Consider the following 14,210-nt stretch of genomic DNA (forward strand, 5'->3'; position numbering starts at 1 on the left):
ACCCCCACATAAGTCACTGGTCAGGTGAGGAGGGGACAAGCAGCAATCAGGGCCAGGCTTGGTGAAGGACAGTCACCCCCCTGCTGATCTCCCAGGGCAGCTCATGGCCTCCTCCATCAAGGAACACTGCCATGAATTATCTCAGTATCCACAGGAGCTCCCACCTGGAGCTCTGAGCCCCAGAGGGCCTGGAGGGGTCATTCCCAGTCACCCAGGACACCCTCTTGGCTGCCAGAGGGGCACAGAGTGGTCACTCCCTAAGGAGGCTGAGCACACCAGGGTGGTGGCTGGTTGGTGGTCCAAGCCCCTCTTGACCTCTCTCCCAGGAATTACCTTCCTGCTGGACAGTCAGTGGCACAGGGACATCTCCACAGCAGAGGCCTGTGCTGGGCAGGGTTCAGCTCTCACAGCAGCTTTGATCAGCCCTTTGTTACCTGCAGGGGTTCCAGCAGGTAAAGAACTGGAGTTTGGCTGTTGTACTGAAGGATTTCTCTCAGGAGGAACCTCTGAAGCCTCCTGTCTCCCAAATCTGCTCCCAGCAGGGCTACCTGATCCTGCTGCTCAGGACTTCCTTTGAGCCTTGAGTGAAGGAGGGATGGTTGTCCTTCACTCAAGGACTGAACATCTCCAAGGACAGACAGACCTCAGCTCCTCTGGGTGCCTGGCCTGGGGCTGTCCCACCCTGCTGGGCACTGAACAGCTCCTTTTCCCAATCTGCACATGGAAGCCCCACCTTGGGACACACCTGGCACCACAGGAGGGTTGGGTCCCTCCAGTTTGGAACTGCCCTTCAAGAAGGGCTGTCTAAAAGGCTGCTTTTAGACACCCCAGAACCTCCTCCCCTTGGGCCCATGCCAAGGAGAGGTCAACAGGCTCTTTCCAACTGCTCTCCAGTTACTCCACATCCTTCCTTACTGGGGGCCACTCCTGCACTGGCTACAACAGCTTTCCAGAGCTTGTTGACCACATTCCTCTGGCAAACCACACATGGGGTGATGTTCTGTGGCTGGAAACACCACTGCCCAGCACCCACAGACCCCCTCCAGCAAGGCCTCTCTCCACCCCACCTCTGCTGCTGGAAGTTTCACAGAATTTGGCTGTGCTTTGGCCACCAGACACATTCCAGTGTATGGCAGAGCAGGATCTCACCTTCCACTTTATTACAAAGTTTAAAAGTTTGCTAAAAACCACCAAACAAACCATGTTAAAACCACGTGAAAAACATCTGTAAATTCTCAAAGACAACCCCCCCAAACCATGTGAGGAGCAAAAATCTCACCCCCATGACCCTCCCCTCCCAAGTCTTGGCACCTGCTTTCACTCTGGAAGGGCCAAGAACATATTCCTGCTGAAGAGAGACTTCCAGAGGGACCACTGTGTCAGCAGCTCCATGAGGAGCTAGAGAAAGCTGCTGGCTCTAAACATGGCTAGCAGAGAGGAGGGAAGATCCCAGCCCAGAACACATCAAGGGACAGTGAAGACACTGCATCCCCACCAGTTCCCAACAGGAGAAGGAAGTGTCCAAGCTGCTGGTGGTGCCAACTTCATGCTGATGGTCCTCACTCCAGCTCTTGGATGTGCTTCCTGGTCCTGACATGGAGGCTGGCTTGGCCAAATCCCTTTCCAGCCCCTTCTCATCTCCCACTTTGGTCCAGAGAGCAGCCAGGAGGTGGTTTTAGCTCGTCCAGCTGCCACAAAACGTCTCAAATACAGGGAAAGGGGCTCCTCTGGTGTCCGTGCAGCAGGTCCGGCAGTTCCCGCTCTCCTGGCCCGCCCAGCCCGGCTCCAGGTCCCGCCGGAGCACCGAGCACAGCCGGGACTCGTACCCGCTGTCCCTGCCGCGTGTCCTCTGGAGCACAGCCCTGTCCACAGCTGGGATCCTGCTGCCCTGGACACCCGCTGGCAGGGGGAGCAGCTGCACATCCCACTCTGAGTCGGAGGAGCTCCTGCCGGCGCCAGGAGCAGCTCGTGTGCTCTGTGTGCTCTGGGCGGGAGGGGGAAGGAGCCCAGGGCACGGTGCCCGCTCTGTGCTGTGCCCGGGGAGCTCAGGAGCTTCGGGGGCTGCTTTTTCTGCCGCCCTGACACAGACTGAGCAGAAACATCTGGCCCCAGCCCCGGGCGGTGTGGGAGAGGGCGGGCGGCCAGCGGGGCAGCTGCTCCCGCTGCTCCCTGTGCTCTCCGGATCCAGGCTGCTCCCATTCCCGGGGGTGGCACCGTCCCCTTGGAGCTGCTGCCCTTGGGCTCTCACACTCGCCCCGCTCCAGCCACGCTCGCTGACGGTGCTGGCTGGAGCAGCTCCTGCAGGATCCACAGCTCCCAGGGATCCCGGGGCCCCAGGGCACCCGCCCAGGCACGGATCCAAAGCCAGGGAGCCACGAGGTCTGCTGCAGAGCTGTGTGTGCAGGGACAGCCTGCCAGCCTCTGTCACACCGGGCAGTCCTGGCTCAGACATCTGCCCTGCACCCTGTGCCCCCAGCCCACCACGCACTGGGTCCTCCTGCTCCCCCCACTCCAGCCTGGGCCTCTTCCCCACCTGGCAGCTCTGGCTAGGGGACAGCAGGCGCTTCCTGGGGACAGGCAGTGCCTCTGGGGGGTGGCTCACAGACCCAGGCAATTGCTGGCCACGAGGTTCAGATGTAGGAGCAACTGCCTGTGTGATAGAAGCAGCTCCTGCACAGGATCCCCAGCCCGGGGTAGGGGCCGAGTCCAGCCCTGCACCCCCCAGCCCGGCCCCCTCCGTGGTGCCAGGGGCAGCACAGACCCCTCCCCTGAGCTCTGCTCCCCTGGGCAGCCCCACAGAGGTGTGTTCTGACAGCCCCCCTCCTTCTCTGGTATCTCTGACCCTGTCCCCAGGCAGGCAGGTGGAACATCCCTTGATCTTCAGGTCGTGATCCTGCTCCATATCCATTACCAGTTCCACAGCACCCTGCTCAGGCTGCTCCCTTTCCTTTCCCAGCTCTGTCAGCATCTCCACTCCTCCAGTACCATGTGCTTGAGGCACTAAATGTTCATCTGCCAGGCAGGACTGTGGCACCCTGAGAAGAACCATCAGTTAATGCTCATCCAGGCCCAGCAACACCCTCCCCCAGCGAGACGAGGCCTCTCCTGCAGCACAGGGTGTTTGCAGCCCTTGCTCAGGAGCAGGGGAGGAATTTCAGCCTGGTGAGGCTCAGCAGTAACACTGCTGCTGGCAGGGGAGATGGGCAGCACAAGGGATCTCAGCCTCCCCACAGCCCAGGGCTTGGGCACAGGGCTGCTACAGAGCCATGGGGTGTCAGACATGGGGACAGAAGGGGTGGGCTCAGCTGCCCTTTTGTAGTTTAGGAGGCACTAGAAGTTCATGGGGAGTTCCCTGAAGCAGAAAACCCATGGAAATGCAAGAACAGCTCCCATGGCTTGTCTAAGCTTCACCTGGCAGGTCCAGGTTGGTCCTGCTGCAGCCTCTGCTCCGGCTGCCCAATTCCCTGGCACAGGGACCCCATTCCCATGAGTGTGCCATGCAGCATCCTGCTGTTTTGGGCTCCAGGAGTTACCAGACCCCCAGACTTACCTGTCTGAGCACTGCAGGAAGCTGTTGGTGATCTGTGAGATGACACGATCCACGGGGATGTACTGGGAGTCATCCCGGGCAAAGCGCTGGTGCTGGGGGCTCTGGAGGTGCTGGAGGGGGGCAGAGGCCCTTTAGCAACATTTAAAACTTTCCCAGGAGGGGAACTTGCAGTAACAGGCACTTCCCACAGCCTGACAGACTAAAGGGCAAACTAGAGCCATTGTTTGGGAGCAGGTTTGGACCCCTTGGCCACAGTCCCCCCTGGCTGTGCGGGGGTCCCATTCCCAGACACCCCTGGAGGAGGAGGCTGTGTCCACACCCAACAGCAGCCACAGCCTCCCCAGCAGCAGGGAAGACAGACTCCAACAAGACTGTCTGTCAATGAAGGCTGGGCTCTGAAAGCCACGTTATTTGGCACCTTCCAGGAGATAAAAAACCCTTTTCCCAACTTTTAAATCTGCCTGTGCCCCATGACTGCCATGGAACAGGCTCCTCACCTTATGATCAGGGAACAGGATGATTCTTGAGGCTCTCCCAGCCCAAAAGATGAGCATGTCATGCTCCAATCTTCAAAAACAGTGTGCCCAGACCAGGTCAGAGCAGAGATATACCATGTTCCCATCTACAAGGCAGATCCTACTGGATACCACAAGGGATACAATCTCGATACAACGGTTCCTTCTGAAGGAGTTCATGGTGCTAACGGGCATGACATGATTGACAAAAGCCACTGAGTGACCCCCATAACTCTGGCAAGGAATTGGATGCCAGGGGAACCTTTACCTTGTGCAGCTCTTCGAAGGTCTCCTGGCAGCACTCACAGAATCCCCTCCGTTTCCTGGGCACTGGGGTGGAGCGGGGGCTCTTCCCTCCGTCACTGCGCAGGGCACAGCCTCCTGCCCCCCTGGGAGGGACAGCAAAGGTCACCCTGCCCTGGCAGCACCAGCAGGGACTGTGCTGCCTCTGAACCCAGCACAGGGCTCCCTGTGCCCACATCCAGAAGGCAGCAGGTTCCCAGATCCCAGGAACCATCAGTGAGAAGGAGTTGGGTTAAAAACTTGTGCAGAAGGAGCTACATCTTACCTGGCTTGGCAGGAATTCGAGAGGCTTTTCAGAGGCTCAAATGGGCTGGAGCTTTTGGGAGCCAGGAAGTTCAGGTCGGGAAAGCTTTGGAACTGGTGATGGAAGGGCCGGAATTGCCTAAAGCAGCAGATGAGGACATCAGTCTCCTGGCAGGGACAGCCTGGTCACAGAGCTGTCCCCCCCACAGAGGGGCTCAAGGTGCTGTCCCATTTATGAAGAGACACTGCCCATTGCTCTCCTCTGGCTGTGCCAGAACTGCCCTTTCTTAAACGAGATTTCCAGTAATGGCCCTGATGGGGCATGTTCTGGGCAGGAGGCAGGTTTGCCTGCCCAGCCAAACCCCACCTTTTGCCCCGGGGCACAGCAGGGCAGCATCTCCAGCTACAGCAGCACGGGATGGTTTTGGTTCCCAGACCACATCTCTCCCCTCACACTTCAGTGCATGCAGCACATAAAACTGAACATTTGACTCTGAGCTACCCCAAGTGTTGCCTTCCGGATAATTAATTGGCCCAGTGGATACTGTTAGAGTTACAGGCTTGTCAGAAACACCACAGGATTAGGTCCCCTGTGCTGAGGGCTGTAATCAAGTTACAGGCCCTGACCTCCTGTGCTTCAATCTCCTTCCTCAATGCACAGGGCTCGAGTGGATTAAGTGACCTGACAAGGATCACACATGGAACCCGAGCAAGGAAGGAAACTGTTGTCAAGTCTCGTTTAACACCTTTTTTCCCCCTGACACATGAGCCACCTGGATTGTTTCTCCAAACTCCACCTGCCTCCCTCTAGGAGAGGGTCAGCTTCCCAGTGTGGAACAGGGTCTGCCCTGTGGGCAGAACAGTCACTGGGAATGAAACCAGTGAAGGATTCCCTCCCTGGGAGCCCCCCAGGTTTTAAGGTATGTTATTTAGAAAGGTCACATTTACCTGCTCTGGTCTTCAACCTTCAGAAAAGGGGGCTTCAGCCTTCCTCCTAGAGACAAATGTGGTTAGAAGTTTTCCTGACCCAATTCCCAATTTAGTCACTCATTTCCCAACAGAACTGGGCTACAGAGCTGAGCTCATCAGAACTTCTGACACAGGTGAATGCCAAGTGATGGCTGAGCACAGCCAAACCAGCTCTTTGGGTGATTCTTCAACAGCCCTCAGAGTGTGCAGTGGGGGGACCAAACCCCAAAGCAGCCCAACAATGGGACATGTCCAGCTTTGGAAAAGCGACCAGCCAACCCTCACACCCTTAATGCCTCCCCAGCCTTACACTGGCCCAACCCTGAGCCTTCTGACTCGAGCCCTAGGAACTGTCACATCCTCTTCTTGATGTGGCCACGGCACACGAGGGAGGAGGTCACCAGCAACAAACTGCAGCAGCAGCAGCACAGGCTCAGAGCTCTGCACCAACCTTCCCTCACCTTTTCCTCCACCCACCCTGACACAAGAGCCTGGAGCTCAAACCAGCTCAGGCCAGGATGGTGAAATCAAAGCAGTAAGAGCTGCTGGAGACAAACCAAGGTGCTGCACAGCCAAGCCTGGCACCAGAACACTATTCGAGAGCAGAATCTGGCCTTCACTCGTCCCTGAGGAGGGCAAACAGCAGCTTTGCTTCCTACAGAGGCATAAAATACATGAAGGGAGCAGAAGAGCCTCAGCAGTGCATTGAGGGAAAAGGTTTTCAGAGCCAGGCTGGGGGAAGAAGATCCCAGGTCCCTCCTGTCCCACAGGTATGTTCCTCTCATAAGTGATAACATTACTCACCTTGGAAACCTGAGTACTGATCTGGCTAAGAAACAAATAAGCCCCAAGGTGTTCCCACAGGGAGTCTGCCTGACCCTGAAACCAAGCCTCTCCTGCCTCCCTCGCTGCCTCTGAAGGGCGAGGAGGTTTGTTTTCTCATGATCCTGGCACTCAGAGCTATTTTTTCCAGAGATATTTCACCCTCCTTCCCCAGAAAGGCTGAGCCCACCTGTCCTCACCAGCAGCTCCTCAAGCCTCACCCTCCACTTGCATTAAATGTGCTGCTACGTCAGCCCAGCAGCTATTTCAGTGCTGGATCGAGTTTTTCCTGCGTAAATGCTGCCAAATGCTCAGCACTTCTGAGGGTGAGGCCGTGTTGAGGCCCCAGCTCCAGCTCAGGCGGGTGCACAGGCCCGAGCAAACAGCTCTGCTGTCACTGTGAGTCCCCAGGCCAGGCTCAGAGTGTGCCACAGCTCAGAGCCTGCAGCACAATCTGCCTTATCCAACAGCTTCTCCAGCCTTTTTTCAGCACCTTCTCCCCACCCCAAAGTGGGAAATAACCTCCCAAGTGTCACACACACAGTCCAGGTCAGAGGCTGCTCCGAGACGTTCCCGCGCGTTCGCTCTCCAGCGCGGAGTCCCACACGGCCCAGATGAGCTGACGTCAGCAGTGCCAATCTCAGCCCCACAATTGGCTCTGGGCTAATTGCAGATGAGGACCTGGTTGTTCCCCCCTCCCTCCTCCCTTTGGAAGCGTTCTCCCAGGCTCGGTGTCTCAGCAGCACATCTCAGCCCGACAGCAGTGAGTGGGCTGGAGGAACACGCTCTCCTCTGTAGGATGCATTATATTCCTCGAAACCTCCTCTGAGCTGCTGGATTCAGTGTGCAACAACACGGTTCTCAGGTGCCTCAGGATTCTGGGAGCTGGCAGAAAAGGGTTTATGGGATTTTTAAGAACACTGCCCCGAAATCAAAGGTCCTCAGCTGTGGCTGCAGCCACTCCCACTCTGACAAGGAGTAACAGAACCCCTTCAAGGCAAACTGCCATAAGAGTTGGCATATTTTGGGATTGCTGAAGCTCCAGATGGATTTCAAATTCTAAATGAGGCTTCTGCAAGCAGTTCCACATCTGAGCACAAACAGGAGCACAACTACCAGGCCTACCTTTGTGAATTTTGGATCCAGAGGCAAAGCATTTCCCCTGGAGGAGAAAGGGACACATTTAGCATGGGAACAGCACAGGCAGAGCTGCAGTTCCTCATCCCAGAGCAGCAGCAGCCTCACCCACCACCCTAGAGTTCCTGCATCACCACCCAGAACATCTCCCCTCATTTTGTCTCCCAAGTTACCCAGACTTAGTTTAAATAGAACACACAGGCCTTGCATCCCACCCTCCCCCTGACCTCCCCAAGGCATTAAAAATCCTTGTTTATCAGCCACATCACCTTATTTTGCTTTGCTTGCGTGTGTGGCTGTTGCTTTCCCTATTAAATCATCTCTATCTCAATCCATGAGTTCTCTCAGTTTTTCCTCTCCCAGTTCTCTCCCAATCCCACCTGGGGGGATGAGAGTGACTCTGTGGGGTCGAGTTGCCATCTGAGGTTGGAAGATGACAAACCCTTTGTCCCTTGTGAGCCAAAATCAGGATTAGCTGTGCTACAGATGTTGATAGTTATCAAACAGCTGCCTCATTCTCATCTGACTTTACCCTCAACTTTATAAAAGGAAAAATTCTTTGAATTTTGTCATCTCCCTCACCAAACAGAAGTACTAGACTGCCCAGTGCTGGATGGGATCCAGCACTTGGATCACCCTCCTGACTGGCCCATTGGCTCTGGAGGAGCTACAAGGATTGTTCAGAGCTACCCAGGGGCCGTGAGCTCACGAAATTGGCTGGAGTTAAGTTGTTACCTCCGTCTTCTGGCAGCGTTTCCTCACTCCTGAGATGGCTCCCAGCAGCTGCTGGGCGTAGGACAACATTTCTGTGCAGGTGGGATGTCAAGGAGCCAGAGCTCAGCAAGGGCAGGGAGCTGTTCCCCTCTCACTCAGCACAGTGCCCACGGCACCGGGAATGCTGAAGCCCTGGCAGAGAATCCATCCCCCACCCAGGGAACTGGCCCAAGATGAAGCCAAGAGACACTTTGAGGGACAGCCCCCCCTTTGCTCTCTGGCAGAGCTGGAGGCTGTGGGGCTCTGCAGAGAGCAGTGGCAGGGGTTTGCAGCACAGAGAGCAGCCCCGGGTCTGCCAGCCCTGCCAGGCTCTGTGGCTCAGCAGAGCTCAGGGACAGGGCAGCAGCTCCAGACAGGCTGTATGTCACTGTCACCAGACACTCAGGAACCTTTTACTCCAGACCTATTATTAGAACCAGAGTCCCACCATCTGTCTTTCCCATCACCCCCTCCCCATCCATCACGGGGACAGGGAGAGCCTTCCAGCACAGGCCCTCAAACACCAGCACTGCCTAATTAAAACCGACCAAACCCTGCCCTTATCGTGATCTGTGCTTCCAGGTTAATTAGTAAAAATGGTCTTTTTGGAGCAAATTGATGCACTGACCAAGCTATCAACATTTTCTAATATTACAGGTTCAGTACATGGGATGTACCCCATGTTTGCTGCTGACAGGGGGATGTTCTGTACACAAAATTAACTGCTGTTGGGGGGCAGACCCAGCCTCAGCCAGCACAGCATCAGCCCAGTATATTTGCTTGCAGCCTCTCCCTTCTGTTCCACACTCCTGACATCACTCCTGCTCCACCTGTCTCACAGATCCCTGATTTCCAGGAGCCTTGTTCCACCCCCAGTTAAGGATACCATCCACGTGCAGGATCTGGACTCCCCACAGGCGGGCGTTGGCGAGGATGCTGCTGCCACTGCAGGTGTCCTGCACAGAGAGGGTTGGCAAAGCACAGCTCAGAGCAGGGACATGTGCAGCTCTAAATTGAGCTTAGACTTAGGGTTTTTTTTCCTGCTGCCCAACTGACAGACCACTGCAAAGCTGTTATTAAAATCAGGGCACAGCAGAAAAGGTTTGAACTCATGCTTTATCAATCCCAAATTAACAGCAGCACCTGGGGCAAATTTTTAATCCCTGTTACAGCATGAGCTTCTAAGTGGGCACTGAGATTGGTTTGGAGTGACATCAGGGAAAGGACTGCAGGGAACCTTTTGTCCCAGCTACGTGGCTTTAGTTCTTTTTAGGCTAAAAATTCATCTAACAATAATTCTCTTGTCCTGAGCACCCAGATTGCTGGGACAGGCCTCAGAGGTTGGATGTCGCCCATCCAGGACAGATGGCACAGCTCCACGAGGAGCAGTGACAGGAGGATTACACAACATTCTGCAGGCCACAAGCAACTGCTCCGTGCCTTTCCTGGCCCCAGGATGTGCCCTGTCAGCAGGGCAGGGGCTCTGCAGGAGGGCTGGCACTGGTTCTGCACCGCTCAGCAGAGCTCTGAGCACACCCCACCTGAGGGGAGCCTGGCCACGTGCTGCTCACCTGGTTCTTCATGGCCTTCTGCAGCAGCTCCTTCCCCCGGCTCAGCAGGGCCTGGAGAGAGGAGACACAGCCCAGGTTATGGCAGTGGGAATGATTCCTGGGGACACCCCCACACTGCTGGGGAGCAGGGCCTGGCCAAGGCTCCTCTCACAGCTGGTGGGAATGAGCACTTGCAGGGAGCAAACCCGCAGAGCCCCACTGGCTCTGCACTCACAGCACCAGCCAAGGCCTGGAATTATCGACCAGCAGTGAAGGCTCCAGAGTGAGCCAAGAGGAAGCAGTGATTTAGCTTGGAAACTGCTGCTGCATCATGGAATTGTTCAGGCTGGAAAAGCCCTCTAAGGTCATCCAGTCCAACCATTCCTGCAGCACTGCCAAGGCCACCACTAACCCATGTCCCCAAGTGCCACATCCACACAGCTTTTAAATCCCTCCAGGGATGGGGACTCCACCATTGCCCTGGGCAGCCTGTTTCAAGGCCTGAAAACCCTTTCAGTGGAGAAATTTTCCCAAATATCCAGCCTGAACCTCTCCTGGCACAACTTGGGGCCATTCAGCCTTGTCCTGTCACTTATTACCTGGGAGAAGGAACTGACCCCCAGCTGGCTCCACCCTCTGTCAGGGAGCTGAACAAGTAAGATGCCCCCTGAGCCTCCTTTTCTCCAGCATGCTGGCCAGGGTTAGGAACATTCTTGCTTCCCTTCCTGGGAACAGAGTCTCACTGGCAAGCCAGTGGGCTCAGACCAGTTCAGCTCTTGGTAAGACATGGGGACAGTGCTGTGAGCAAGGGCAGGGACTGGGTGCAGCCCCTGAGGCTCAGGTTTCCCACTGCAGGGGTCCAGCTCCAGGCTGGCAGAGATGCCCCAGGCCTGGAGTGGGGCAGCAGCCTCTCCCCAGTCACAGCTTCCAGCAGATTCCACTTTCCAAGAGGGATGTTGGCATTTGGCCTCAAGCACTGCCCAGCAGAAAGCCCAGCTCTGACAGGGTAAACAAGATCCAGAAAAACCCCTTGCTGGAGGAGATCCCTTGTGGATCTCCTCCCAGGTTACAGAGGCCTTGCCCTGTGTCTGTGAATACACATCCACAGCCTGCAGTGGTTTTATCTGGTCAACACTTCTCTGGTTTTTCCAGCCACACCTCTGCCCTTCCCTGGGAAAGCCAGCCAAGCCCTCCATTTCCTCTGCCATTCCAGCAGATTTCCTTGATCCCAGCCCAAAGCTGTGACATGCACATTTGAGAGGAGAATGATGGCAGATAAAAGGAACACGGGTACAAATAGAACAGCCAGAGCAGGGCAAAAGACCCCAGAGCAGGACTGACTTCACCTCCCAACACTGGTTGTGTTGGGACCCCTTGGCACGAACTTGGAGGTGGCCAAAGCCTTTACAGCTCTTACAGTGTCTGGTGGCTTCTGGTGAGGTCTGGGTGGGTTCCCTCTGGAGCCAGGAGGCCCTGAGCTCGTGGCTTTGGTGTCTCTTGAAGTCGGGTTGCTCTGCTTCCCATCCCCAGTCCTGGCTCTGTCCCGTTTGGCCTCTTTGTTGCTGGACACCACGTATGTGACTTCTTTGCTGAGGAAGCTCTCGGTCACCTGCAGACACAGAACAGAGAAGCTCTGAAAGTGTCCAACTGTGAGCTGAAAGGGCCCTGCTAAACAAAACCACTGCCTCTGGTTTAACCCCCCCCACACTGAGGGGCTGCTGGAAGCACTCATGCCTACAAGCATTCCTTCCTCCATTCCACACTGCTGTCTCCTGGGAGGAGCAGACACTGTCACGCTCAGGGAGCGCAGGCCCTGGACATGCACAGCAGAGTCACCAGAACCTTCAGATCCAGACACCCATGATTGTCCACCATCACCTACTCCTCAAGCAGGGGTTTTGGAAAAAGGCAATAGCTGAGAAAAAGGCCCTGGACATTGTGGGTCAGGGTGGAGGAGCTCTGTCCTCAGGAGAACAGGACGTGTTTTAGCAAAATAAAGGAGAAAGTGAACAGCTGGGACAAGCAGCTCCACACAGAACAGGGCAGGAGGGAACCAGAACACACACACACAGGAGCTACCAGTCCAAGAAGAGCTGGAAACCCAGAAGTTGGGACACTAATGGTATTATAAGGCCATAATGATTTGGTTCTCAGAAGCTGAGCAGAAGGTAGACACTAACACATGGGTATGAGGCCTCCAGGAAGACAAAGATCTGGATGGGAAGTGCCAAAGGGACAGTGGAGGCTGCCCTGCAACAGTGACCCGTGTTACAGGAGCTCAATGAGGCTGGAAGCACAGAACAGAGGAAATCCCAACATCCTCGTCCAAATACCACTCCAGGGTGTCACCAGCCCTGTGCCAAGGTGAAGCTCAAGGAGCCACATGCAAGTCCAAAGCCACAAGATGCCCTTAACCGTGCTCTGAACGTCACACAGGACCTGGGTTGGGATAGTGCTGCCAAAGAGATGCTTCACAGACGGTGGCTGTGGTGGAGTTGGGTTCAGGATCTCCACAGAAGCAAGAGGAACGAGAACTCCACTCCCTGTGTGCCTCCCTTCAGACAGCGAGGTGACCCAGGATGGTGTCCGACAGGAATCAGAAGGACAAAAAAAGGCTAAAATTATTTCCAAGGGGCAGTTACATGGATAAATAACTGACTGCTGGTTCTCAGACTTGAAGACGCATAACTAGATGAGATGCTGTGAGCAGTGTCCCTGAGTGTGGATGGCACAGCCAGGGGAGGGCAGAGACAAACCACCAAGTTCAGGATGGTGGTGCAACCACGAAAAGGGAAAACAGTGCAAGGCACTGCACTTCCCCACGTGTCTGTGCAGCAGACCCTGGCAGCAGGTACAGCAGCAACAAGAACGAAGTGAAGATTTCACCTCCGTGTGTACATCAAAGGATTTAAATGTTGGGGTGACATGAGACAATCACCTCAGAGAGAGTAAAGAGCTTGAAAACAAATAGCAACAACTGTTAGGACGAGACTGTGCACAAGAGTAATAAAGACACAGAGCTGAACCTGATGAACAACCAGGTACAGCCCCCGTGCTCAGCCCCAGCTCAGGGACTGAGGCGATGCTACTTTGCGAAGGGTCTTGAGAGAGGATATAAGGAATTCATGAGGAATATCAGCGGCAAGGAAGCCTGGAGGCCATGAAGGATGTCACGTGGATCCACTCAAACAACAGCTTCACAGGGAAAAGGGTCCAGATGGTTTTTCTGGGAAAGCCACGAGAAAAGCACAAGAGCCTTGGCTGGTGCTTCCCTACTTTACCCTACGCTGAATTCCATGTGGAAGTCTCGCAGCGTCCCTAAAAAATTAAGCTGCCACAGGCTGTTGTGAGCGAGGGATAGCCAGGTACCAGTTACCATGACCTGAAAGGTGTTCCCCATGTCCAGACAACCAGTTATCACTGACTGGAAGATGCTTCCATCACCAGGTAACCAGTTACCACCACCTGGGAGGTGCCCCCACGACTGGGCAACCAGCTCCCATATACTGGAAAGTGCTGCCAGGACCAAGTCACTCCTGTCTGGAAGGCACCTCCGAGGCCAAGGAACTGGTTACCACTGTCTGGAAGTTGCTCCCACGGTGGCCACCACCCCCCAGACGGTGCTGGCCAGACCAGGCAGCCCGGGAACCACCGAGAAGCTGGAGGGAGAGGTTTGCACGGAGCTGGTCCCGAGCAGGATGGTGGTACCCAGAGACCCCCGAGGGACCCTCGGGGGGCTGGAGGGCACGGGGATGGAGGAGTGTGATGGACTCAAATGTCGTTAATGTCCAGATCATAGAAAGACGTTTTGTCAAACTGCAAAGACGGGGATGGGGGGGACAGGGATGGGGGACGACCTCCCCCCACCCCGAGGGGCTCCGGCTGCCAAGGGACCGGGGAGGGGAACAACACCAAACCACCGGAAAAAGGGAAATTTTTTTTTAAAAAGAGCAGAGAGAAAGAAAAGGGGTGAGAAGGGTGGGGGGGGGCACCTCAGTCCCCAGTCACTGAGACCCTCGGGGGTCCCGGGAGCGGGGTGAGCGCATCCCGGGGACCCCCCACCCCCTCCCCGGGGGACCCCCCAGTCCTGTTCCCTCCCAGCTCCCGGGACCCCCTCTCTCAATCCCGGTTCCCCCTCCCCGGGCCACCCCTAGACCCGGGACGCCCAGGCCCCCTCCTCGGCTCCGGGACCCGCCGGGCCCGTCCCCCCTCACCCCGCCGAGCCGCTCGATGGCCTCCGCCAGGTGCCGGGCGCTCCTCCCGCCGGGCAGGTCGAGGTAGAAGGACTGTCCCCGGAGGGGCCGGGCGGCGGCGGGGGCCGGGCCCGCCATGGCGCTCTCAGGGGGGTTCGGTCCCGCCGCCTGTTCG

The 14,210-nt window shown here is 56.1% G+C and overlaps 1 protein-coding gene across 1 annotated transcript; it reads right to left on the minus strand.

The window, feature by feature from the left end:
- Positions 1-1,631: 1,631 nt before the first annotated feature.
- Positions 1,632-14,173, minus strand: DBF4B (DBF4 zinc finger B). Its single transcript, XM_051769706.1, has 11 exons — positions 14,057-14,173; positions 11,260-11,451; positions 9,864-9,914; positions 9,179-9,248; positions 8,275-8,345; positions 7,528-7,564; positions 5,560-5,605; positions 4,634-4,750; positions 4,334-4,454; positions 3,551-3,660; positions 1,632-3,035 (listed from the first exon to the last, which is right to left on the minus strand). The coding sequence occupies exons 1-11, from the start codon at positions 14,171-14,173 to the stop codon at positions 1,676-1,678; spliced, it is 2,292 nt and encodes a 763-aa protein (XP_051625666.1). The 3' UTR covers positions 1,632-1,675.
- Positions 14,174-14,210: the final 37 nt, after the last annotated feature.

The sequence above is a fragment of the Manacus candei genome, unplaced genomic scaffold (genome assembly GCF_025592945.1).
Source record: "Manacus candei isolate 608988 ecotype Guabito, Panama unplaced genomic scaffold, ASM2559294v1 h1tg000112l, whole genome shotgun sequence".
Lineage (NCBI taxonomy): Eukaryota > Metazoa > Chordata > Aves > Passeriformes > Pipridae > Manacus > Manacus candei.

Bases quoted from the DNA above. Each gene is read 5' to 3' on its own strand.
- DBF4B (XM_051769706.1), bottom strand. From the start codon at position 14,173: ATGGCGGGCCCGGCCCCCGCCGCCGCCCGGCCCCTCCGGGGACAGTCC. The intron at 11,452-14,056 runs GTGAGGGGGGAC...CTGTGTCTGCAG, and splicing joins CCATCGAGCGGCTCGGCGGG to GTGACCGAGAGCTTCCTCAG. The intron at 3,036-3,550 runs GTAAGTCTGGGG...GGTTCTTCTCAG, and splicing joins TTCCTGCAGTGCTCAGACAG to GGTGCCACAGTCCTGCCTGG.